The 25,837-nt window shown below is 39.8% G+C and overlaps 1 protein-coding gene and 11 non-coding genes across 12 annotated transcripts in view; 9 read left to right on the forward strand and 3 right to left on the reverse strand.

The window, feature by feature from the left end:
* The first annotated feature begins 392 nt into the window (after positions 1-392).
* Positions 393-466, forward strand: trnan-guu (transfer RNA asparagine (anticodon GUU)). The gene has a single exon. It is a non-coding gene; the product is annotated as a tRNA-Asn (tRNA).
* A 376-nt stretch (positions 467-842) lies between these two features.
* On the forward strand, positions 843-916 carry trnan-guu (transfer RNA asparagine (anticodon GUU)). Its single transcript has one exon. It is a non-coding gene; the product is annotated as a tRNA-Asn (tRNA).
* A 2,057-nt stretch (positions 917-2,973) lies between these two features.
* trnal-cag (transfer RNA leucine (anticodon CAG)) lies at positions 2,974-3,056 on the forward strand. The gene has a single exon. It is a non-coding gene; the product is annotated as a tRNA-Leu (tRNA).
* Positions 3,057-4,091: 1,035 nt separating this feature from the next.
* Positions 4,092-4,165, forward strand: trnan-guu (transfer RNA asparagine (anticodon GUU)). The gene has a single exon. It is a non-coding gene; the product is annotated as a tRNA-Asn (tRNA).
* Positions 4,166-5,410: 1,245 nt separating this feature from the next.
* Positions 5,411-5,493, forward strand: trnal-cag (transfer RNA leucine (anticodon CAG)). Its single transcript has one exon. It is a non-coding gene; the product is annotated as a tRNA-Leu (tRNA).
* A 1,212-nt stretch (positions 5,494-6,705) lies between these two features.
* trnan-guu (transfer RNA asparagine (anticodon GUU)) lies at positions 6,706-6,779 on the forward strand. The gene has a single exon. It is a non-coding gene; the product is annotated as a tRNA-Asn (tRNA).
* A 446-nt stretch (positions 6,780-7,225) lies between these two features.
* On the reverse strand, positions 7,226-7,299 carry trnan-guu (transfer RNA asparagine (anticodon GUU)). Its single transcript has one exon. It is a non-coding gene; the product is annotated as a tRNA-Asn (tRNA).
* Positions 7,300-7,443: 144 nt separating this feature from the next.
* On the forward strand, positions 7,444-7,516 carry trnak-cuu (transfer RNA lysine (anticodon CUU)). The gene has a single exon. It is a non-coding gene; the product is annotated as a tRNA-Lys (tRNA).
* Positions 7,517-8,285: 769 nt separating this feature from the next.
* On the reverse strand, positions 8,286-8,358 carry trnak-cuu (transfer RNA lysine (anticodon CUU)). Its single transcript has one exon. It is a non-coding gene; the product is annotated as a tRNA-Lys (tRNA).
* Positions 8,359-8,761: 403 nt separating this feature from the next.
* On the forward strand, positions 8,762-8,835 carry trnan-guu (transfer RNA asparagine (anticodon GUU)). Its single transcript has one exon. It is a non-coding gene; the product is annotated as a tRNA-Asn (tRNA).
* A 946-nt stretch (positions 8,836-9,781) lies between these two features.
* Positions 9,782-9,854, reverse strand: trnak-cuu (transfer RNA lysine (anticodon CUU)). The gene has a single exon. It is a non-coding gene; the product is annotated as a tRNA-Lys (tRNA).
* Positions 9,855-12,681: 2,827 nt separating this feature from the next.
* Positions 12,682-25,837, forward strand: part of adisspb (adipose secreted signaling protein b) — a 42,541-nt gene continuing 29,385 nt past the window's right edge. The window contains exons 1-2 of the mRNA XM_084712384.1: positions 12,682-12,984; positions 18,930-19,033. Of these exons, the coding sequence (XP_084568510.1) occupies positions 19,015-19,033 (19 nt within the window). The 5' untranslated portion in view covers positions 12,682-12,984; positions 18,930-19,014. The remainder of the gene's footprint in view (positions 12,985-18,929; positions 19,034-25,837) is intronic.

The following is a 25,837-nucleotide window of genomic DNA, read 5'->3' on the forward strand; positions in this document are numbered from 1 at the left end:
AGGGCTGAAGCACAGGACAAAGGGCAGTGAAGAATGGTTGGATTACCAGAGCTGGAGATGGCAGAGGAATAACAAACAGGGCAGGCAGGAGTGCAGGTAGGGAGATGAGCATGGTCCTGAAGCAGAGGGGAAAAAAAAACACAAAACATCAACTCAGAGGCAACACAAGGAAAACAGATCACTGAAGAACGCTTTAGGCTTCAGCATCTTACGCATACCATACCATCTGAAACACACCCCAGGGCTCCAGTTAGTGAAAACGAAAACATCCTCACGTGTACTGTGTGGACCAAATACATACTGTTTCTGCCATATTACCCTGCCTACTCAAGTTAAATAGTAAATTATGGTGGGTGTGGGTTTCAATATCGAAGCCACACCCCTCAAGAGCAGTCTCTGTGGCGCAATTGGTTAGCGCGTTCGGCTGTTAACCGAAAGGTTGGTGGTTCGAGCCCACCCAGGGACGATTTCATCTTAGCTAACCAAGCACCTATCTATCCAGAAAAATCAAATTCAAAAACTGAAAGCACTGACCACATGAGTCAGCTACTTTTCCAAAATACAAAAGAGTAAATTAATGAACAGACAAGATCAAAAAAAAGGGAACGGTTAATATCCAAGACCATCCATGGGCTGTTACATCCCAACTAACAATTTAACTTGAATAAATTAATAAACTATCATCTATAAACAAAAGTAAGGAATAACAAAAACAAAGAGCAAATGTATTTATGTGGACCAAATGCATACTGTTTCTGCCATATTACCCTGCCTACTCAAGTTAAATCATAAATTATGGTGGGTGTGGCTTTCAATATTGAAGCCACACCCCTTCAAGAGCAGTCTCTGTGGCGCAATCGGTTAGCGCGTTCGGCTGTTAACCGAAAGGTTGGTGGTTCGAGCCCACCCAGGGACGCTTTCATATTAACTAGACAACTTCAAAATCAATAAATTTATATCCGCAGAAACAAAGGGCACATGTACAACTGTAATAGTAGTGTTACAGAATAGTGCTCTGCAACACCGCTGTGTCAAAAGTGAAATGTTCTTTCATTCAAAGTTATTAATTTCAAAGTCTGAGTAGAAAGAAAACATTTATTTAATTTAAGATAAAGCTTTATTAATCCTGGATGGAAGTGGAACTTGTGCCATCCTTCGGGCCTGTCAGTACCTTGCAACTGCCTCTGGAGATCCCAAGATAACATATCCCGGAAGGCCTCCTTCTTCAATTGGACAGGTTCTCTGACCAATGGTGATTAATTGACAGCTCACTCCCACTCTTCACTCGAGTGTCCAAAACATACGGCCTCAGATCAGATGATACAATGGCAAAATAGATCATTGGCCTTCAGCCTAGGGTGATCTGGTACCACATACACTTATGAGCATCCTTGTGTTGGAACATAATGTGCATTATGGACAGTCCATGACTAGCATGGAAGTCCAATAAGAAACACCCGTTTGGGTTCAAATCAGGGAGGCCATTCCTCCCAGTCACTCCCCTTGAAGTGTTTCCATCATTGCCCACGTGTGCATTCAAGTCTCCCAGTAGGACTACTGAGTCCCCTAATGGAGCCCCATGCAGGACTCTGTTCAGGGCTTCTAAGAAGGCCAAAAAAACATTGCAGTCCTATCTATTTCTGTGATGACGAAGATCATACAAATTACAAAATTGCAAAAATTACATACAAATTTAAAATTTAATAGTTTCACTATTTTTACATGATTTTAGTTAACTAACAAAACTTACTTGTTTTTTTTTTTTTTTTTTTTTTTTTGTCCATCCATCCATTATCTTCCGCTCATCCAGGACCGGGTTGCAGGGGCAGCAGTCTAAGCAGGGACGCCCAGACTTCCCTCTCCCTGGACACTTCCTCCAGGTATTCCGGGAGGATCCCAAGGCGTTCCCTGGCCAGTGACATAGTCACTCCAGCATGTCTTGGGTCTTCCCCGGTCAATCTCACGCTCCGTCCTCCCCTCACTTGTAAACAAGACCCCAAGATACTTGAATTCCTCCACTTGAGCCAGGAACTTTTCTCCGACCCGGAGGGAGCAAGCCACCTATTTCCAGTCGAGAACCATGGCCTCGGACTTGGAGGTGCTGATTCTCATCCCAGCCACTTCGCACTCGGCTGCAAACTGCCCCAGTACATGCTGAAGGTCCTGGTTCGAAGGAGCCAACGAAAATCAGTACACACGTATTACACCCAGACACACAAAAAACCATCAGGGACCCATAGCCCAAACCCAACAGAAAAGCCAACCATTTTGAATTTTCTGGTCAATTTAGGCTATTTCTACGTATTGTATTTTAATGAACTCCCACAGAAATAATCTCATTGACTTCAAAATCTGTGTGTGCCATCTAGACTACCTTGTGATCAAAACTTATTAAAAGATTTGATCAATGTTCGATGGTGTGGCCGTGGTGTTGTGTCAAGTTTTGATATCTTGCCATTAAACACAACATTGCTATAACTTTTCTGATCCAATCAGCACCAAACTTCACATTTGACAAGAGTCCCAGCCTGAACACATCTACATGACAATCAAAAATAATAGTTATGTCACCTAGTGGAGACAGGAAGTAACAATAAATTCCTTCCTGTGGTGTCCAAAGGGTGTGAAATTCAGCACCTTATCCACCAGTCAGCATCTGGCGACATAGACACGGCCACAGCACCCTCACCCTTTGTGCCCTGCATTCAACATATGTATCCTTTGCCAGTCACAGATGTTTTATACTTGTGCTACAATCCTTGATTTTTGTGGCCTGTGCTACACAACTTTCAACCTCTGTACCACCAGTGCTATGTGCAAAAAAGGTTCATGGATAGCCCTGCAAAACAGTAGCTGGAACAAAAAACATGAGTGACCAGTTAAATTTAGAATTCTACAGCCAAAGAGATGCATATACGTCTATGTGCCCCATGCATATATGTAGAGCTGTGTGCCCCGCATGCACTACAACACGTCAGGATGGCCGAGCGGTCTAAGGCGCTGCGTTCAGGTCGCAGTCTCCCCTGGAGGCGTGGGTTCGAATCCCACTTCTGACAGAAACCTTTTGGTTTTGTAAGCAGTACACTGGAAATCCTCATTAATAGGTCTATTACACTAAACACAATACTTATTAGTAATTGATATACAGAGATGACACGATCTCTTCAATTCCACTATCAGAAATGAAATTGCAGAGAAATACTGATCACATTTAATCACACCATGTCAACAAAAATACTAGAATGAGCATGTGAAAAAGCCATCAAGCAATGGTTTAGTAACTCTTCTCTTTCAGTAACCTTAGGAGTCATAGGCAGTATACAAACATGTAAAAAATGGTTAATAACAAACTATACTGCAGTTACACACAGCTACAAATAAGTGTTTATCAATTTATAGTATGTGTCAGCTATTATAATGTCTGCTTATATCATCCAAATTGTGTTTCACTGTACTATCATTCATTATTTGTTAATAAACCAGCCTCCACTGATAGTTGCCTATAAGAGGAGTTGTAACTGCTGCCATGTTGACTTGTACATTTGTTCTTTTAATATTCAATTGAGAATCTAAATTAAGAAAATGAAAAATCATTTGTTTATGAAATTGATATCAGAAACATCACTGTTTCAAGAAATTTTAACTTTCAATTTTATGCTCAGATCAAAACCAAGAAATGAAAAAAAGGGCCACAGACCTAATTTAATTTTCATATTTAATTTGTCATGTTTGTGTGACCCAAAAGTTGCAAAGCCAACCTCAAAGAAAAGGTACACAGATTGCCTAGCCATTATCAGATACATTGACACCAAGTGGGTTAATCATTAAATTTCTCTCCGTCTCCCACACGTTTTCTTCTTCTTCCTCTTTGAGGTTTCATTAAAAATTCTGGGTCACACAAATTGGACAAATCAAATATTAAAATCAAGTTTGGCTTGTGGCCACATTTTTTCATTTCACCTTGACTAGTGGTAGGCAACTGCATAACACCTTAGAGACAATATTTGACTTAAATTGTGCAGGAATAAAGTATTGCAGATGGGCGTGGCTTGAAGGCAGATGCCACACCCTCTTAATTTCATAATTACACAGTCTCTGTGGCGCAATCGGTTAGCGCGTTCGGCTGTTAACCGAAAGGTTGGTGGTTCAAGCCCACCCAGGGACGATTTCATCTTAGCTAACCAAGCACCTATCTATCCAGAATAATCAAATTCAAAAACTGAAAGCACTGACCACATGAGTCAGCTACTCTTTCCAAAATACAAAAGAGTAAATTAATGAGCAGGCAAGATAAAAAAAAAAAAAAAGGGAATGGTTAATGTCCAAGACCATCCATGGGCTGTTACATCCCAACTAACAATTTAACTTGAATAAATTAATAAACTATCATCTACAAACAAAAGTAAGGAATAACAAAAACAAAGAGCAAATGTATTTATGTGACAGTAGAGTTACACAATAAAATTTCTTCTTCATTCCCCGTGTAACATAAGGCTGTAACTATGTGTTTCCCTGCAGTCCTATCCTGTGCAACTGTTATCTCACTCCACATTAGATATGCCATGTAAAGTCTGGAGGTTGGAGTTCTCAACCAGGTTGTTCGTGGCCCCCCTTGTTTACTCTTTCCAGGTAGAATCTATCTCAAGTGTACTTTATGAATGTGGTCCTGGTTCATTCTAAGGACGTCTGAGGCATTATAGCTGCTAACATTGTACAAGTCCACTGTGGAGAGCTTTACTGACCAAAACCATTACTATGTTTGCAAAGACATATTGTGAAGTTGTGAGCCCCCTCACTGATGTCTGAGCTCCTCACTGTATCTTTAAGGCTGAGCCCAGTCATCCTATGAAGACAACTCATTACCACTGCTGCTACCACTGCATTACTCACACTCAGCTGCAAACTGCCCAAAGTGCATGCTGCAGGTCATAGTTTGAGAAAGATAACAAAACTTCCATGTCCTCAGCTTCCTCTAGGATGCACAAGAAATTCTTTCAGAGGTGTGAGTTGAAGACTTCATGTACAAGAGCTTCTGCAAGATGTTCCCAGCAACCTCTCTTATCTGATCCAACTCATCGCCACATGGTGGTCAACTGACAATTATGCTCCTCTATTAACTTGAGTGTTCAAAATATTTGGGCGTAGACATACTCACTACTTGCATTTGGAAAGAGGTGGCCCTCATGTTCCCCAGTGAGAACTCTAACCCATTGGTGATCAGCTTGGGGCTCCTTACACCCACTCAGCACATCTGGTCCTGGACATCTCTGGAATAGGAATGTCCAGCCCCTCTCAAGGAGTATGGTTCTGGAATAAGCGCTGTGCACAGAGATGTGCGCAACTATAGCAAGTTGGTATGGTTCCCCCTCCTGCACGACATCCGGTTGCCTTCTAATTATACCTAAAACAAGTCAGGATGGCCGAGCGGTCTAAGGCGCTGCGTTCAGGTCGCAGTCTCCCCTGGAGGCGTGGGTTCGAATCCCACTTCTGACAGTATCCTTTAAATTTCATGGTAAACTGCCCTGGAATCACTGAGGGTGTACTCCTGTTATGTACACTGATCAGGCATTATATTATGACCACCTGCCCAATATTCTGTTGGTCCCCCTTTTGCAGCCAAAACAGCCCTGACCCATTGAGGCATGAACTCCACTACACCCCTGAAGTTGTGCTGTGGTATCTGGCACCAAGATGTTAGTAGCAGATTCTTTAAGTCCTGTAAGTTGCGAGGTGGGGCCTCCATGGATCAGACTTGTTTGTCCAGCACATCCCACGGATGCTTGATTGGATTGAGATCTGGGGAATTTGGAGGCCATGTCAACACCTCAAACTCTTTGTTCTGCTCCTCAAACCATTCCTGAACCATTTTTGCCTTGCGGCATGGCGCATTATCCTGCTGAAAGAGGCCACAACCATAAGGGAACACTATTTCCATGAAAGGGTGTACATGGTCTGCAACAATGCTTGGGTAGGTGATACATGTCAAAGTAACATCCACATGGATGGCAGAACCCAAAGTTTCCCAGCAGAACATTGCCTAAAGCATCACACTGCCTCCGCCGGCTTGCCTTCTTCCCATAGTGCATCCTGGTGCCATGTGTTTGCACCCAGCCATCCACGTAATGTAAAGAAAGTATGATTCATGAGACCAGGCCACCTTCTTCCATTGCTCCATGGTCGAGTTCTGATGCTCATGTGCCAATTGTTGGTGCTTTCGGCGGTGCACAGGGGTCAGCATGGGCCCCCTAACTGGTCTGCAGTTATGCAGCCCCATACACAAGAAACTGTGATGCACTGAATATTCTGACACTTTTCTATCAGAACCAGCATTAACTTCTTCAGCAATTTGAGCAACAGTAGCTTGCCTGTTGGATTGGGCCACACGGGCCAGCGTTCGCTTCCCATGTGCATCCATGAGCCTTGGCTGCCCATGACCCTGTTGCCATTTATCATTTAAAAGAATTATTCCGTAATTATTCCATATTTCTGTTATGGCTTTTGCATATGTGTTGTAGCTTTTATATTCATATAGTGGATTTTGGATTTGTGGTTTTCTACATGTTTAAAACATTGACCACTAACACTGATTCACCATGTCCTCTTAGTCTAAACAGTTAAATATATTGGTTCCTGTCATGGCACAGTACAGACAGCCCTGATATATGCTACTGTTCTAACCCTAACCTTCTTGAAACTTGGACAACAGTCTCTGTGGCGCAATCGGTTAGCGCGTTCGGCTGTTAACCGAAAGGTTGGTGGTTCGAGCCCACCCAGGGACGAAATTTAGCTTTTAACCACAACTTAAAACCAGTAAGAAGACAAACAAGACCCAAAAAACCCTTTAGGTAAACAAAGGGGACGATGGGGGAGGGGAAGAGACAAAACAAAGACGGTGGGTGAAACCATGGATGATTCTCAACAGCTTTGTCACAAGACCTACAGTCCCAGCAATCCTTCCTCATTTAAGCTTGGTAGGTTTTTTCAAAAAATATCACTAACAAGAACATGGGATACCAACTCTAAAACAATTGGTACTGGTATTATATTTTCAGAAGAACCACAAAGCAATTTCGAATTACAGTATTTGATTGATGACATTCACAACAGAAGTACAGATGGCTCTCATTCTTAAGTGAAATTGTGTTTCGTGTTGTATTAGAAAAAAAACACAGCAAATGTACTACTATCAAGATTTTCATACAGAAACACTTGAAAGAAAAGAAACCGTCCCTGGGTGGGCTCGAACCACCAACCTTTCGGTTAACAGCCGAACGCGCTAACCGATTGCGCCACAGAGACCGAGATGCAGCATCATGTACCACTCAGACTATTTTTCTATGCAACAGAGGCATCGGGGGGATGGGACTTGACAATGGAGACACCCGCCAGCGCAGTTCCGTTCAAAGATAGTCCTCTGTGTGGGGGGTGAGCAGTCATATCACAGCCCGGCTAGCTCAGTCGGTAGAGCATGAGACTCTTAATCTCAGGGTCGTGGGTTCGAGCCCCACGTTGGGCGCACAACTTTTTTTTCACCCTTACTTTTCTGGATTGTTATATGTTATGTGAGTGTTGGGCGTTGGGCGTCAGCATTTTATTACACTGTCAAAACTTGTGTCATTCATGTAGGAATCCCTCTTTCACAAGCACTGGCAGCTGAGTACACTTACAAGCCAGCATAATGTCAAGGATCCTTGCTTTGGTTTAGACTAGGCAAGTCAGGGACAGCTACAGATGGAAGTTGGAAGAATGCTTACAAAAGCACAACGCAAAAGTGATTTGGAGAGAAAAAATTTTTAGCATTTTTAGCAAGTTTGATTCAGCTCCCACTCCCTCCCCCACCCCCAAAGCAGAGACCACTTGGCCTCCCTGTGACATCAATGGCACCCCCCCTCACACCACTCAACTTCACACTTGAGCAAATCACATTCCCCTCCCCCATCTCCTCCAACAGGAGCCATCTGCCACCTCCCCTTCCAGTCTCTCCACAACAGCGAATCAGGTGAGACAGGAGCTAAAGAAGATCAGGGCAAGAAAGGCTACAGGTTCTGATGGCATCAGCTTCAGGCTACTTAAGCTCAGGCCACACTAGGCAATTTTAGCCATTGTCCCTCTGTCTGACAAATTCTGGCAATCACTAACAAACCCCACAATCAAGGGAAACCCCACAAGGGCACCGGCGACATCATCAGAGTCCCTTGTTAATTTGAGGTTCCTCGTTTTCTTTTGTTTTTAAACCATCAGAATAGCCTTACCAAGGAACCAAGAATTCCTCATAAAAACCTTTGCGCCCAACGTGGGGCTCGAACCCACGACCCTGAGATTAAGAGTCTCATGCTCTACCGACTGAGCTAGCCGGGCTATTATGCAATCATCAAAACTACTGTCTACATTGTGAAAGTCAATCAACTATATGCCATGTTAACTATGTTGGGCAAACACACCACAGGACTGCTGCCAGCCCACCAACTGCTAACGATCTCTCCTCCTACTTATTTCAACAAGAATTTGTTAGCAGGTTTATGCTTTCTTTTGTTAGGGACTTCTCTCTGGGATGGCCCAAAGAGGACCCCTACAAGACAGACCATTCAAATGCATGGTCCCTTTCACAACAGCAGAGAGAACTGAGTCAGGGTGGCCAACAAGAACATTACTGGGGTAAGTGAAATGCTGGTTTCAAGAGCCCACCAACCCAACCTTTTACCCTATCATGCTGATTGCACCACATGATCAGGAATCTGTCAGCCGATCCCCTAATCAGACAGTCTCTGTGGCGCAATCGGTTAGCGCGTTCGGCTGTTAACCGAAAGGTTGGTGGTTCGAGCCCACCCAGGGACGACAGTTTTTAATTTAATCTCAACTCAAAACCAGAAAGAAGGTAAACATGAGCTAAAGCAGCCATTAGATACACAACTGGGGAAGGAGAAGAGGGCGGGTGAAGCACTGTTTGCTTTCCAACAGCTTTTAAGACCTGCAGTTTGAATATCTACTCATTTAAACCTGTTTAGATCTTCAAATTGTATCACTCACAAGAGCATGAACTATCGATAGTTAAATATCTTGTACTGGTATTGTCTTCAAACTGCAGAATTTAAGTTGAGCATAGACCAGCCTCATTCTTCAGTGAAACTATGTCTCACATTTCATTAGAAACAAGCACAAATTCACAATAGCTGCAACCAGCTATTGCAAGATATGCACTTGCATGCATCCATCTTTGTGCATGCATTTACACACAGCCAAAACCACTTGATCTCTGTGGCTTAAGCATAAGAAGTGGGACTAAATCACACCAGTGGAAAAAGGAACTACTCTCGCTACTACCAATAATTTTCCTAGGGCAAAAACTGTCATCACTAAAGGACAGGAAATACTGGTGGACCAGCAGATGAAACGACCAACAGAGCTGTTGGTCACAGTACTGGTACAAGAATTTTTATGTTGGGCTAAACAGAAAAGGTACTCATCCCTTGCATTGTTTCACAGTTATAAAAAGAAACAACACATGCTGTGCTATCATGTCTTGCATTGCATATAAATATTTGCTTTTACCACTTTTTTATGGTCATTTTAAAAACACCTGGCTATATTATCAAACTGCACATAACAATAAAAACAGATTAAATGTAGATTACTGGCAAGATACCAGTCTTTCAGTTTAGCACTGAAAGCACCAGATATATTCACTTGTCCTCAAGATAATTTCCTCACCAGGGAGTAAAACCAATAAACACTCACATAACATATAACAATCCAGAAAAATAAGGGGGAAAAAAAAGTTGTGCGCCCAACGTGGGGCTCGAACCCACGACCCTGAGATTAAGAGTCTCATGCTCTACCGACTGAGCTAGCCGGGCTGTTGAGAGACTTCTCTGAGGTGGGGCTTAAAACCATGCAGTCACTCTCTCAGTACCAAATCGTTTTATTCTATATTAGGCTTTTCTTCTGGACCTTAAAAAGCTGCATAGCAAATTTATACAAGTATGAGCCTGTGAATGCTTTGTCTCTCTAGTTGAGGGTATGTGGATTTGTGCATGGTTATTTTTGTAAGGTTTCTTGTGTGAGCTGTGTTCTCAGTATACCAATCCATCAAAGACTCAAAAACGCATTAAATTTTGGATTTCACAGGATGCGATTTCACGTGATCTCCTATGGAAGCAGATATAAACAAACCGGCGACGGGTGCTGTGCGTGAGATTTTAACTGTCCCTCTGTGAACAGCAGTGTGCTGCTGGCTAACATTAGCCTGAAGAGCTACAAAGTTTACGGCTGTTCTGCGACATTATCAGCTGCTCTCTCATGTGTGACAATGACAGGCACAGAATCGGATATGTGACGCCGGTCACCGGTCAGGGACGGTCATGCTGAAAACTGGCCGGTTCCGGTCTCTGGTCGGTCGATCGGTACATCTCTACCTCTGATAATAAACTGAATATCTTTGGGTTGAGACTAAAATAAGACATTTGAGAACGTCATCTTACTTTTTGGTTAAAACATAAATTTTTCACAATTTTTTAGGATTTTCAAACAATTGAATTGATTAATCAAGAAAACAATCAACAAATTATCAACTACAAAAACAATCGTTAATTGCAGCCCTATTTAAAATCTTTATTTGACAGCAGATTGGTTATTTTTTCCCTTGATCAAATTTTCAAATATAGTACTTACTCTGTCAATTATTAATTGTTATGCCTAACTAAAACTTAATTTAAAAAGTGTTTGTAAACTGTTATGGCTAAATAACAATCTTAACTGCTGAAAAACGTTTAAAATGACTAACACACCTGTCACCTGTGCATAATTATTTATGAATATTATAAACTCAGCCAGGACACTGTGCTTCATATCATTCATACCAGCCCCCATCTTTAATTTCGCCCAGTCTCTTCTGATCCTCGTAGATGTGCGCCATCAACCATATGCTGATCAAAACCTGAATTAATGGTAATTTTGACAACTACATAAACTCCATATTCCCCAGTGCTTTCTTTACACAGCACACTTAAAGCACGAAACACACAACTGACGACTTTCTGGGTAGTAACTACCTACGCCATTAACACCGAGTTAATGCTAATCAACGTCAATTTGCTAAGCTAGCGCCGCCATGAGCGCAGCCCTTACATTAGCATATAGGCAGCTAGCTATGGTAATTACGCCAATATTAACAACATTTCACCCAACACACACACATCACATTATTTTCTGTTACAGTTTAACAACAACCAATCATTAAAATTTACATTGATATCACTGATATTCTTACCGTGAAGACGAGTTGGACGTTAGCTAGCCGAAGCCTTAAACTTAGGCCCGGGGGTGGGTGGGCGTTGGTGCTAGGTGCTCGGACTCCGGTCGCGCGTCAAAAGCATAAAATAAAGCCGTGTAAAAGTGTCTTATACAAGCCGAAATCTTACCCGCTAAATACATTCAACATTCATCCTTCAGACTAACAATGTTTTAACAAAGTTTAACGAAACGGTCAAGGCAGCGACTTGTTCAGGGACGCTCTTAACAAACTAGCTGCCCTCTCTTCCATCCTGGAGGGATGATGAGGGCGGAGGACAGGTGGGCTGCTGGGTAAAAAAAAAAAAAAAAAAACGTCGTAAACTTTATCCAATTTAGCTTTACGTTTACATCAATGTTTTCTGTTTTCTTTCTTTCTTTTTTTTTTTTTTTTACATATTTTATCATAATTTATTTATATATTTTTATTTTGCGTTACACAAAGATAATCTGTGACAAATAACGTAGTAATTAAAGACTACAATATGCCTAAAAAAACTATGTAAACCATGTAATAATCAATAATAATCAGTATTGCTGTTACATAAATATATAAGGATTTTGTATACCGTATGAATTTTTTAGAAACAGTATATATGCACATATCCAGATTCCTTCTTTTAAAAAATTCTATTCTGTTTTATTTTATTTTATTCTTGACTACATTTCCCCTCTGCTGCTACATTTTTATCCTCGTGTCAAATTGAATTTTACCTATAGGGGATCTGTGAAGGTACATCTTATCTTATCTTATCTTATCTTATCTTATCCTGAGAGAAAAACTGAACAGTTCAAAGTGGTGTATGTATATTTGGAACGTGCACAGGTGTTTACATCCAACCACACCTGGTATGTATATATTTAGTATTTATTCCTAGCTGCACTATTTCTACTTAGGTCAGTACTATTCAGTAAATGTTCAGTTAATGTACAATTCTGGTTTTACACATATTATTTATAATATATTTTTATATTCTGTTTATTTTTATTTTATATTTCTCTTTCTTTATTTTTAACCTTTGTTTGATTTGTGTGAATGCACTGAAAGGATTACTTTTAATTTCGCTGTACTCTGAACAAAGACAATAAAATGATTTCTGTTCTGTTATATATATTTATTAAGAAATGTTGGTTTCAGTCTAGATTTAGCTACAAGGTTTGAATTAAAAACAAGAGACCCCACAATGGGTTCACATAATTATTAAAGGGATAAGAAAAACATATTTTGTTGCGTTAAATAAAACAAATTAACGTTTGACCAGAACGTATTGACTTTTAATTCAAATCGTGCTATGCGCAAAAATCACCACTAGATAGCGCCTTTTGCTCAACAACAAGCTTTGAACATCACTCGTGTCTTGACCAGTGTGTTGACCAGTGGCGGATACTATGTATATTATGTTTAACCGTATTACATAAAAAAAAACAAGAAACAAATTGTTTATAAGCAGCAGCGCACGAGGAGCCGCGGGCGAACCACGTGATCAAATGCGGAAATTGTCCGGCGGAGAAAGTGTAGCGGAGAGTAGAAGAGGGGAGTGGAGGCGTTGGTGTCCGTGTGTATTTTGAGCTGCTTGCTGGTGGTATTAATGTAGCTGGTCTCCTGTACCAAACAACAGTTTCACAGAGCTAACCACGACGGTTTGGGCTGTCTGTACAGTCAGACATACGAGTTTCATCTGTCGACAATAAAGTCAGGTAAGCTTGATCGAAAACAAAACAAAAGAAATTTACGTCGATGCAACTTTTTAGGGAAATGAGTAGTTAACAGCTAGCAGGGACAGAGTCATCTCTCTGGAAGGCTAGCTAACATGTAGATATTTGTTTATTTTGCTGTGACACCAGATAATAATGTTAATTAAAGTGACTTTATGTTAATATGTTGTACGACGCTGCGTCAAAACATTGTAGGTAATGTAACGTTGTATACTGGAGATATTGTCACTGTTATCATTCACTTTCTGCCAAAGTCTTGTTATGTTGTGATATTTTGTGTGTTATTTATTGATAAGTTACTTTTTAAACAGAGATTGGGGAATCACTTAAATGATTTAAGTCACAAATTTGAGGACTTGTGACTTGCTTGACTGAATTTGATTAAAGACTTGATTTTGACTTGGCTTTCTTGACTTGAGACTTGTCTTAGACTGTAGTCAGATCATACTAAAATATTGATTTCTTTTAAAACAAATATTTATTTATATTAATATTATCAAATATTAGCATGAGGTAGCTATCATGGAAGGGGCTCAAAATTCCACAAAATGTCCAAAATCATTAGAGCTGCAATGATTAAAAAAATTACTGATTATTAATCAATTATTACATTAATTAGTTTGATAATCAATTAATTGGTTTGAGTAACCTTTTTAAAGAGAAAATGTCCTAATTCACTGATTCTAGTGAATATTTTTGGGTTCTTGGTAAAGCAAGACATTTAAGGGTGTCATCTTAGGCTTTGGATAACACTTAATGACATTTTTCACCATTTTCTGACATTTTAATCATTTAATCAAGAAAATAATCGACTGATAAATCGACTATGCCAATGATAGTTTGTTGCAGCCCTAAATATCAAACTTAAAGGTGTCAGCAGGCAGCGACAGTTGAAAATAATCCAGTTTACTCTTAGAAACCAGAAAATATTCACATTTAAGAAGAAGCTGAAATCAAAGAAGTTTGATTCTTAATTGTTTTAAAAAAATACTCATACCAATCAATTAATGAACAAAATAGTTGGCAATTTAATTCCAGTCTAATTGATTGATTGATTGATTGATTGATTGATTAATCATCAATTAATCATTACAGCTCTGCTCTATTTTAACTGATTTAAATATGGAGACTGTAGCGGATCATCAGAATTTCATATGACTTGTCTTGTAACTTGCGTAACCTGAGCACGACATGACTTGTTTGACTGAAAGCAGAGACTCTGCTTGACTTCTCACCACAGTAACATAGGATTTGCTTGAGACTTGAAGATTAAGACTTGAGACCTGCACATGTGTGATTCACCCTTCCCTTACTGATGAACTGAAGGCAGTGAAATGTAATTTTTTTTTGCTTAAAAAAATGATAGAACCCATAAATTGATTGATACACTTGTTTGATTAATTTTCTGTTGGTTCACTAATGAATTAATGCTTTAGCTGTAGTAACATAATGTTAACAGGTGCACTAAAGGACAAAGGTAACACGCTATATAAAGGGTTAATAGTGTCGTTATGTTTTTCCTGTCACTCCCAGTATGTGTCTGCATCACATGGAGGAGACTAAATCACTTTCCCAAAATAACAAGCATAAATTAAATGTAGGAAATGGGTACCTTTTGCTGCTCTCTGTGGTATCTGCAATTTTAATTTGTCAACTGTGACAGCAGGCTGAGGGAGAGCTGTCAGCAGCAAAGCCTGTTTGGGCTTCAGGATTTAAATAAGGTGGTCATGCTTGTCAAATGAGTTCAGTGCTCACACCTTCTTGAAGGTTACTCTAGAAGAATCAGTCATACAGCGTGAATAAACAGAAACAACTAAATACATGATTTAAGCTGTTACCAGCCGTGCTTATTAGATAATTGGCAGCTTATTTATATAAACATCTGTGTGGTAGAGTGTCTTTAACCTAACCTTAACATTTTTTGGGTCTCACTGGTCCTGATTGACATTGCATATTCATCGTGCACATCACTCTATGCTTAAATGTTCAAAATCCACAGCCCATTTCCACTATGCTACACTATCTGGAACTTTTCCAAAGTTTTCTGATGGCTAAATCAAATTAACTTGAAGAAAATTAGGTAACTGTGACACTGGAACAGCAATGTCTGACAGGGAAAGAAACACAAGTAGTCAGATGATTTGACGAGTTGTAAACATGCCAAGAGTGAAGCCAGATCTTTATTTGGAAGTAAAAATGAAATTTAGTGCTGCCGAGGTGTCTGTAACTGCACAGGGAAACTATGCACAGGTATGGTAGGTCTAAGATGAACAAGGAAGTTGTTGTGACTGTTGTATAAAATGGACAGATGGTACTAATAACTTTGCCTTTTGCCTTTGTTTTCTCTTCCAAATAAGTTTGGCTAACCCAGGGTTTTGTTTAAAGCCTGTCTGATGGTCTGACTCCAATGCGCCTTGATCTGCAGGATTCCTTTTTAGTGATGTTACTGCATTCCCAGTTCCTGGCCATAGTTTGGGTTATTGTAGAAGGTACTTATCAATAGTCAGTGTCACCTCAAGTAGATGGCAGTTGGCTCTCTGCCAGTTTGGAAAAGCAGAGGACTACCAGCAACAGCAATATGCTGCTATGGACAAAACATGTTTTATCTACTTGAAATTGCTCACCAAGAAGATTCAATATTAAGTGTACAGTATATTTAGAATATTTTCACAGCTTTACCTGGCCAACAGACAGTCTTTTATGATGGGAAACTGCAATTACATAAGCCAAAGATTGCTCCCTCCAAATTAGTCCATTGGCAAAATCAGCAGTTTTACTTGCAGAACACAGGACTTGTTTGTCTGATGCTGCTTTGATGTGTTTGTTTCTTTGTGTTATTGTGTGACTTCAATGTCTTAAAATGATATTTCAGATCCCCCCGAAATCACACAGTAACACAAACAAACTAACCAATCCTGGCAGCTGTAGACCAGTAACTCCCGTTTTCTGCAGGTACTCTGACTGATTTTGCCAGTCTGGTTGGTTTGGAGAGAACAATATTTGGCTTACATAACAATGATTTCCAGTCAGAAAAGGCTGTCTGACGGTAACCTTAAGTGGTGAAAATATTTTAATTATAGTGAACACGTTTTTTCCTTTTAGGTGGGCCTTTGTTGAGGTGGCTAAAATACATTTTGTTGCTGACCCTGTCCTCAGCAGTACATTGCTTAGCTTTCTACATCAGGACTCCTCTCTGCTTCTCAAAATTTGGCAACTGCCATAGGTAATACACTGACTATGAATAAGTATCCCATTCAACCCCACTCAAAATGACCCAAATTATCCCTTTAACTATATCCAAACAGTGTATGTATTAGGAGTGATCATGATTGCAAAAATAAGACTCATTGTTTAGTAAACTGGAGTGAAGCAGTAGCTGAAGCAAGCTGTAGGTAAGCTGTAGACAGTGACAGTGGTCAAAGAAGACACTATAGGGATAAAGGATTTGATGTGAAAACAGTCACCTAAAGCAATTACATAAACACCTGTAAGCTTCCACGTTTTTGTCCAGCTTTTACCTAATCAGACATATTTCACGTGTGACGCTGCTGCAGCTGGAGGCATGCACGTTTGAATCTCATCAGAGATTTTCTAATCATAGTGACCCATTTAGGCACCCAAAGCAGCACTGATACTGTTAAAAGTAGATCATCCTCTGATTCCAAACCGTTCTCAACGGATGTGACATTATAAGATTTTTGTTCCGTGGTGTGACACCCCTCCCTTCCGTGTTACAGCAAGAAAAACAACGACTCTGGCTCTCATACTCATTCATTGCATCTTTATTCCCCGCCTTTCTAGAGTAAAAGAAGGAAGCGCAAACCACAAGTGATTCTTGCAAATGTGAGTGGTTCCTGTGAGAAAATGTGTAAAGTGAGCAATTTACTAGGAATACCACACACTAACAGGAATCACACAATTCTGTGAACAAGGTTGGACTTTGCACAGTTGTTATTTTCGAAAAAAAAAAACAAAAAACATTTCCATGGCTGTTTTTAATAAAGCAGCATCTGATTTTTGTTTTGTCCAGACAAAGCCTGGTAAAAAAACAACAACAAATGATGTAACATGGCTGCATGTACTTGTGCTTTGCATGAAGAGTGAAGGAGCATCCTTAGTCTTCTTACAGGATGATGCTGGCTGCTTCAATACTGAAAGGAAAACAATGCTCGAAAGTCTCTACAATGCACATACTGTATATTTACACTGCTTGTTGTGAAAACTCAGACAGTTTTGATCTCCGCGGGGAAAAAATCCTCCAAGTTTTCTATTGAAGTACAAAGTGTTTGTGTGTGAATCATTCTTCCCTCCAGTAGGGTTAACAAAAAAAAATTGCTTAGAAGCAAGGCAAACACAACTTTAAGGCCACTCAGAAAGTGCAGACCTCCGACAAGGCCAATAGTCCGCTCTTCTATGATGTGTAACTCTGCACAAACAAACTAAAGGGTCAGTATTATTGCTTGTCATTGTGAAACATGAAGTTTTAATGTTTTTCCTATAAAATTGCTGAAATTTGTTGTAGACGATTCACATTTGGTCGTGAGTAAGACTATAATTAATCGTATGAAGTGTGTATTAATGTTTCCATAGCCACACCTTAGTTTGTGGAAAAGCGTTGTTAAAATTGTGGTGATGTTACATCCCATTACAACAATTACCACAATGGAAAGAAGCCCCATTAATTTCTTGTGTTATTCTTGATGCTCTTTTAATTGCACATATACTGGTGTTGCAAGCATGCCACTGTCCTTTTAAACAAACTGTCAAACAAACAAACAGTGTTCTGGGACCCTGATTTTCCATCATATCTTTTGTGCTTTTTTGCCAGTAAGGACATGAAATAGGTTGTAAATTGCATTCCTAATGATCTCTTTAGAAAGTCTTAAATTCAACTTGTTGTAAACAGACAAACAAACAGCACAGAAAATATCCTTGGTGGAGGTAAAAAACAAAACAAAAACAGGACTGGTGTAGCAGTGTTCTTTAAACTTGGCACTTCTAAACCTGCAGGGTAACTTTAGTGTGTTGGTGTTTAGTTGCTGCTCTCCATGCTGCCTGTTTGTTTAAAGATGCCCCTCAAGCTGATTTTCACAAAGCACCAGTTGGCAGGCTGGCATTAGTTGCTCCACTAACTCTTGTGGTCAGGATTTAGCAAACGTTCTTGTTTTTTCACTTGTGTCACAACTACAAATACTGCTACTACAATTAATAGTATTACAACAGCTATGCTGCCACTTCCGATAACATTAGTGTAGGTTGTATAATAATGTAATGAGTGTGTGTGTTGTGCTCATGTAAAGCTCTCACCTGGCTTTCAATATTATGTAAAATAACAGCTCTGGAGAACTTGTTAGACTGAACTCATGTGTTAGTTATTGTTGCATAACAACAGTGAAAACCAGGCTGTTCTCCTGAGTGTTATTGCAGCAGATCAGATAGACCTGCCAGCTATCCCCTTGACTTATTTGCTGCCATTACATTGTTGTACGATATATTATCTTTATTTCAATATTTATATGAAGCACCTCCCAGAGATATGATGATGGTTTTCCATCTCTGCACAGCCCACAAACAACAGCTTCAGCCCCGAGCTAATCCTCTTAGACTGTTTTGTTGTTTTTCCTTTAATTGAAGTCTCTGTCGGGAGTCGCTGATACTCCTGGCTGGACCAGTGCTGCACAGCTGTGCTCTCAGCTGAAATACACGCTAACCTGAGGTCATGCATTTAGAAAGAAAAACACCCTGGGAAGCTTACTGTTGCGAGCGTTTTATTTCTCTTTCATGCACAACCCCCCTCGTTATCTTCAAGCACTGTTCTTTTGATCTAATCACTGCCTATTGTTTTCTGTCACTTAGTCTCTCCTGCTCTCTATATGAAGCTAAATGCTTGTCTCTCATTGTCTCTGTTATCCTAACTTGTTTTGCAGGGTCCTTCTGAGGTCAGACTGCTGAGATGACTAGGCTGTGACAGTGTGTGTCCAAGTGTGTCTCTACTGGACCAGTTTCTGTGACATGGCTGCTGCTAAGAAGAGTGAGTTCTTATTTTGTTTTTTATTCATTGCCTGTTTAACTTTAACTTGTCCAGAGTCTTTCAGTAGCACTAAGTCCAGTAGTGGTTTTCAACAGCTTTGGGAAGCTGTGGAACCATTTTAAATTGTAGACGCTGCTTTGAAGCAGACAAGCAGTAGTTAATAAATGAAATGTCAGCAGCCCAGAGCAACCCTCTGTCTCAGGGTCAAGTCTTATCTTTTTGTTGAATAAATCAGTTATGTGGCAACAGGCTGCAGAATTAATTGCATAAATTTTTTGAGGGGAAGTGAGGGAGGGACAGAGAAAGTACTGACTTGCCTGATTTGGTAACAGGAAGAAAACCAAAATCCATATTTCCCACATGCCTTAATCGGTGTCTGACTGTGCAAAATTATCCTCTTTCAGAGGCTGCAGACTCTACAGTGACAATATTGGTATCATATGAAACTAGAAGACCAATCCATTGGTATCGGCCATGTCATGTTAACTTGTTAGGAAGGAGGCTAAGTTAAGCTCCAAAGGCAGGCTAAATTTTGGTGAGGGAAAACTGGCATGGCAATTCAAAAGAGAGAGAGAGAGAGAGATGGAAAATATAGACATGCCCACTTTCTGCTTATCCAATACAGTTTTTGGGAAAAACTAAACTAACTGTTTTTTCATTTATTGTCTCAGACAAATTCAAAAGTTCTTAATACCAAATCACAACATGAATTTTTCTGTCGTGTTCCTCAAGGTCTTGGTCTCTTAATGTGGTTTTTTGGATTGAATTTCAGATCATTTTTATTAATTCTCAAGGGGTCACACACGCTTAAATTTTGCATCTTATCTGCATAAAAAATGGTATTCATCATGTACTTCCATCATAATGTTGTAGGCCGTTATATGTCTTTTTCTTTCTTTCTGTATCTCAAATTAATCTTCGGGCTACCAGCTTTCAGATAATGTAAACCACTTCTATGTGGCATGTATTGTGAGTGTCTATCATGAGTCTATGATAGAGAAGGTAGAGAGAGTTTAAAAAGTTAATTGTTCCATCTCTGCTCTCTGAAAATACTCAAAACACTTAATCCAGTTGTTGTATACAGATAATGTATAGCTCAAACAACATTGTAATGCACTGGGTGGATTATTTCCTCTACATATAAGCCCAGAAGTCATTATGATTGACGCTGTATCCTATAATCTGCTGTAGGTGAATTAAACCTCCTTAATCTTTCCCCTGCATTTAAGGTTTCTTAGAAGGGTAAAACCTGGTGAAGAAAATAAAAAAAAACAGGATGGCATGATTTTCAGTATAATTTACTGTGATTGAGAGCCCCAGATGAACCTTTTCACCACTGAGACATCCTGGAGGCATTCCATGAAGGTTAATCAATTAAATGTAAATTCACGATTGATTTGTCCTTTTGGTTGGGTTTCTTGGGAAAGGGGAGTGTTAAGTTGATGTCAGCAGCTTTATGACAGATTTTTGTGAAGGCAAGCAAATTTATTTCCTCAAAAGCAGGAAGGGTTTAATAAAATACGCTGGAAGAGAGGAACCCGGTACTCACCCATGAATATGCTTCATTTCCTCCCCAGTGGAGTATGGGTACATGTTGTCTCCACTCTGCAGGCTTTTGTTGTCTTTGATAAGGTCAGTGAATTAAGGGCAGTGCAAAGGGAGCCTTTCTATTGACGTCCTGTTGACGGCATTTCACAAAATGTATTTTCCATGAGTCCGGGATGGACTGAAATGTCATAGGAAGAGGGTTTGTTGCCTTTTTAGAGGGAGAGGCTGGAATGTGTTGGCACCTTTGGGAGAATTTTACAATTAAGACCTCTGAAGGTTTATTGTGTAGTCTTTGGTTTTGTTTCCTTCAAATAATTTTACAATAGGCAAAGATCTCTGAAGAGCCACAACAGTTTGTTATTTGACCTTTGTCGGGACCAATGTGGAAAAATGTGAACACAAACATTCTCTTAGCCTTTTGAGACCTCCTCCCTAATGGATAAGTTGAGAAGCTCATCATTTCTTTGAGTATGGACAGGAAAAACAACATTTTGTACAAAAAACAAACAAACCAATACCAAAAAAAACCCCTCTAATGTGGTTGTCAGGTTTCAGACAGTAGATGAAACCAACTTTGTCATTTTACTGGGATAGTTCGGATTATTTGCAGTGGTGTTGTCTGAGGTAGTCATTTATTACTTACAGCAAATGGCAGTTGATGCAATCCCAGTTTGGAGGCGAGAGGAGGGGAGTAATAGAAAAGGTTTCTGGTCACAAAAGGCTGTCTCATGGCAAGGTGAGGCACTAAAACTATTCTAAATATAGCATACACTTAAACTGATATTGATTCTTATAGATGTCCTTTTTTTAAGTGTCTAAAATATTATTTTGCTGCGGACCCTGTCCACAGCAGTACAATGCCGAGCTTCTGAGCTGATACTCCTCTCTGCTTCTCCAAACTGGAGGTGAACCGACCTCCATCTACTGTAGATAATTCACTGACTAATGGATAAGTACCTCATACAACCCCACTTCTAATAATCTGAACTATTCCTTTAAACTTTGTTATCACTTATTTTGCATGTGAATATAGACCATACAGAAAAGGCATGCTAAAGGAGAAGGGTAGACTGAGATGGACTTGTGCAACCAGACTGTAAGGCTGGCAAGCAGTGAACTTAAAACATAATTGACGTTGTGTTTAACAAATGCCAGAGTCTCAGGTGTGTTTGTTAATTAATGTGTTCACCCAGGTGAACCTTGGGATTTACAGTGGGAGAAGACTCGAGTTTATCAAAACAGGAACACAACCTAGACAACATGCTAGCCATGAAATAATACAGCTGATCCTTTTGAAAGTGATGGTCAAATATTGCAGCTTGGTTAGCAGCCCACTGCTTCAAACTATAACATTGTAGGTGCCCCTCTAACATCAGATTTGCACATGCAGAGATCTACGGTCAACTTAGTAATAATAAATATACAACATCCGGGTAGACTTTCAAAGTAAAGGCACAAAAACATTTTGGCTAGGTTTAAGAAAACATCATGATTCCTGCAAATGTTTCACAACCAAAGACTAAGGGGCTCTTTCAACTAAAACACCAAAGGGCTTTTTTTGGTAATGGATATAGAAAGTAATGAATTTGTAGTAACAGCGTAATGCAGTAATTTGAACAGGTCAGATGGGAGTGGATCAACTGGAAACTGGAAACTGACCTAAACCAAATTACATAAGATTACATAATGTAACTTGAATAAGTTACATAAGTTAAGAAGAAGTGAAAGATAACTTCTGGTTTCACACAGTGCATGAACTCCAGTCTCCTGGGTGAAAGTCCTGTGTTTGTTTGATCCATCCATCCACCCTAACTCCTTTCTCGCTCTTCAGATCATGTCACCTCACTTCAACGGCACATCAAAACATCATGCTAGAGGGGTGATGCTACAGGGGTAGCTACACTGTCATGGTTTGAAGCATAGGGGCACTGACTAAGCTGCTGTATTTGATGTGTTGTAAGTGAGGAGGAGCGAAGGAATCGAGCCGCATTGATCCGAGCCAAATATGGTGCTTCTTTTTAGTCTAAACCTGCTGTTTTTTTCGTGTACAAATGCGCAAATTTAGTTTTTCTTGGGAGTGTAATGACACCTCGGTGAAAGAGGCGAAGTTCAGAGAAGAAGGCTGCTAGATCACCGTAATACTCAGCAGAGCAGAGGCAGATACACGGACAGACAGATTAGTGGAGGGACAGAAGTAGATAGAGATTAATCTGAAATAAGCCAGTTCAGTGGGGCGTGCGTGTTCCAGCGTGCACTCGTTTGTATTAATTTGTGTGTGCACATGCATGTGTGTAGTTATAGGTTATGGGTCTGCTCCTACTGAGAGAGTAAGTGTGGGTGTGTGTCCCTGCTCTGGCTTTGTCTGAGATTATCTGACCCATCAGAAAGACCACAGATCTCAGTATTGTGATAATGAGCGAGACACGAGGGCTTGGCCCTGAACCCTACTAGTGCTTTGATGCTGTTTATAGTATATGTGCAAATACATCAAATAAGACTATAAAGTAAAAGGACAAACACCACAGCTGAAGGAGTAAAGATTAAAATAATGCAATAAACTGTGCCAGTGACAGATCTGTTTTTCCTGTGCAAACAAGATAGCTGCCAGCTGGCCCTCAAATTACCAGTGTGATGATGACTGTGGAGATGAGAGATGTTGTGGTAGGAGTGCCCAGACTGAGGCAGATGATGTTGCAGACATTGCACAATTGTGTTAACAGTGCAGTTAAATAACTTCTTTGCCTTTTAGGGAGTTGGTAGCATTTTCACGAGCCATATGGTTGGTCATTCAAACGTTATGCAATAGTACATTAGGGCTTTTTCACACTGTATATAGTGCATATAATGAATGAATGATCTAGTTTGTGTTGCATTGTTGGTACCGATTCTTCTCTCTGAGTCTGAGTACTGAGTCTTTTGAGGCAAGTAATCAGTGAGGCTGTGCTGAGAGGATTCCTGCAGACAGGACTGGAAGAGTAGAGCTGTAGAACTTGCTGAAGTACACAACATGATGAATTACAAACTTGAATGATGATGGTATTGTACTTAAAAAAGTCGTGAGGTGGGAGGATACACAGGGTTCTGGAGGTGTTTTCAGTGGTTTAACTGAGAAACTAGACATCCTTGTCACAGAAATAGATCATGACATTGTGATGATTATTGTAAAATCGGTGATGTCTGTTTCCCTCTGACACACAGCTGTCACTCACAGCAGCCTGGTCTGTGACACAGCCTTCAGTGGTGATTGGCTGTTACTCGTGACGTGTAACCAGTTAGATAGTGCTGTGGGCAGGACAATCAGTGAGACCACAGAGTGTAAAAATATTGAACTTTATAGTGTATATAATGTGTATGTCTAGTATGTGTATTATACTATAATGATGTGTAGTTGTAGTAGTATAATGTAGTATTATTGATATATAGATAGATAACTATTTATTTCCAAAGGGAAATTAAATTGTCATAGCAGCTTAAGTACATGCAATAAAGACAGAAACAAAATAAACAAAAAATACACAGGATAAACAAAATACGCCCAGGGACGATGTAAATAAATAAGGAGCAGGTAGGCACAAGGCACTGAAGATCAATGGACCTCAGACACAATCCAAAAAAATCTGGTGCAATGAAACAACTTACCACGACAGGCAGCCGCTGGCAGAGCACCGTCTTATTACTATCATTGTCATTGTATCATTATTATTTTACAGTACTTACTGTTACTAGGATTATAACAATAGACAGAGAGAGGCGGCTACACAAGATCAGTTTTTCACTTTGTTTTTTTTTGCCATTGCACCCTAATAAAAAGCATATTACAAACTCACTAGTAAACATAATGCATGGCCAAATGCCATCAGTCAGATGGATCTATGAGATTTGTGAATAGGCATGTAATTTAAGAATTTAGCTAAATCCAATGCCAGAGTTAGCATAGCTGTTTGTATACCGGGCAGACATGACAGAAAGCACTGTGCTACCATGTAAGGAGCCAAGAGCAAATTTCTTATCATATTAAGGCAGCTTTGGACTGTTAGAAAACATCTGGTTCTTTGATAACAAGTCAAAGTCAAGTCTACTGTGTAGATAAAAGCAGCAATGTTAACAGTGACTCAAGATGTATTTTGGTGACGTTCAGACACATTCAGTCAGTTCGTCTGAAACTCAGTTGCAGGAGCCACTAACACTGAGCTGTAGCTTAGAGCCTCTGGAAATTTCCCTTGAAATAGCACAACGGCCGTGATATCAGATTTGAGGGTCTCATTAAGCATCCACAAAAATCTGAGTAAAAAAAAATAAACTAATAGACTTCAAAAACAGTGTGTTTTACTATTTAGACCATTTAGACTGTGTAAGTGTGGCACAGTTTGAGAAACTAAGCAATGTTCTGCTGTGGAAGAAGCCAATAGCAAAATGTATTTTAGCCACCTAAAAATGGGAGCACCTAATCATGTCAATATAAGTTTAAGTGTACGCTATATTTAGAATATTTTTACCACTTAATTTCAGATATCCTTTTCTGATGGGAAACTGAAGCTGCCGTCTACACTATCTTCAAAGCCACCAGACTCCTTTGACAAAAACAGTAATTTTACCTCACAGGACACAGGAGTTGTTGGTCAACCGCTGCCTTGATCTGTTAGTTTGTCTGTGTTATTGTGTGACTTTGGTGCTGCTTACTGTAATCTGCCAGGTAAAATTACCGTTTGTGTCAAAGGCCTGAGTGATATAACAGCTTAAGTTCCCTGTTGCTGAGTTGGCTCAGACTCACAGAGGCAGATTAAATGGGAGCGGAGAGGTTTTGTTGCACTCATGTGATTGGGGCAATTAAGTGGATTTTTTTTTTTTAATGATTGGTTTGTGGAATTAATTGCATCATATTCATAACACGTCTGAGCATAAGCATGCCCAATTCAGGAATATGCACAAAAACTGGATTAAAACTTATTTCTGCTTTTTAGATGCTTACTTGTATGTAAATATGATAGTTAGAGGGCTTTTGTGGATTTGGGTTTCCAGTGGCTTTAAGACTTATCTTTTTCAAAAGTAAATAATATTATTTGCATCTTCATTGAATTGTCTTTCTGATTCTGGTTCAGCTTTGGATGAATTTAGCTAATTGTCATGCCAAGCCATGTGAATTTGCAGTTGCTCTGATTTGTGTGTTGTGGCCTGAATGGAAAACATGATTTCTCAGAAACAAAGGTAAAATAACTAAAATTAATGGCCACAACATAATTACCTATAGTATTATGA

The sequence above is a fragment of the Lutjanus erythropterus genome, chromosome 23 (assembly GCF_056507025.1).
Source record: "Lutjanus erythropterus isolate fLutEry1 chromosome 23, fLutEry1.hap2, whole genome shotgun sequence".
NCBI lineage: Eukaryota > Metazoa > Chordata > Actinopteri > Lutjaniformes > Lutjanidae > Lutjanus > Lutjanus erythropterus.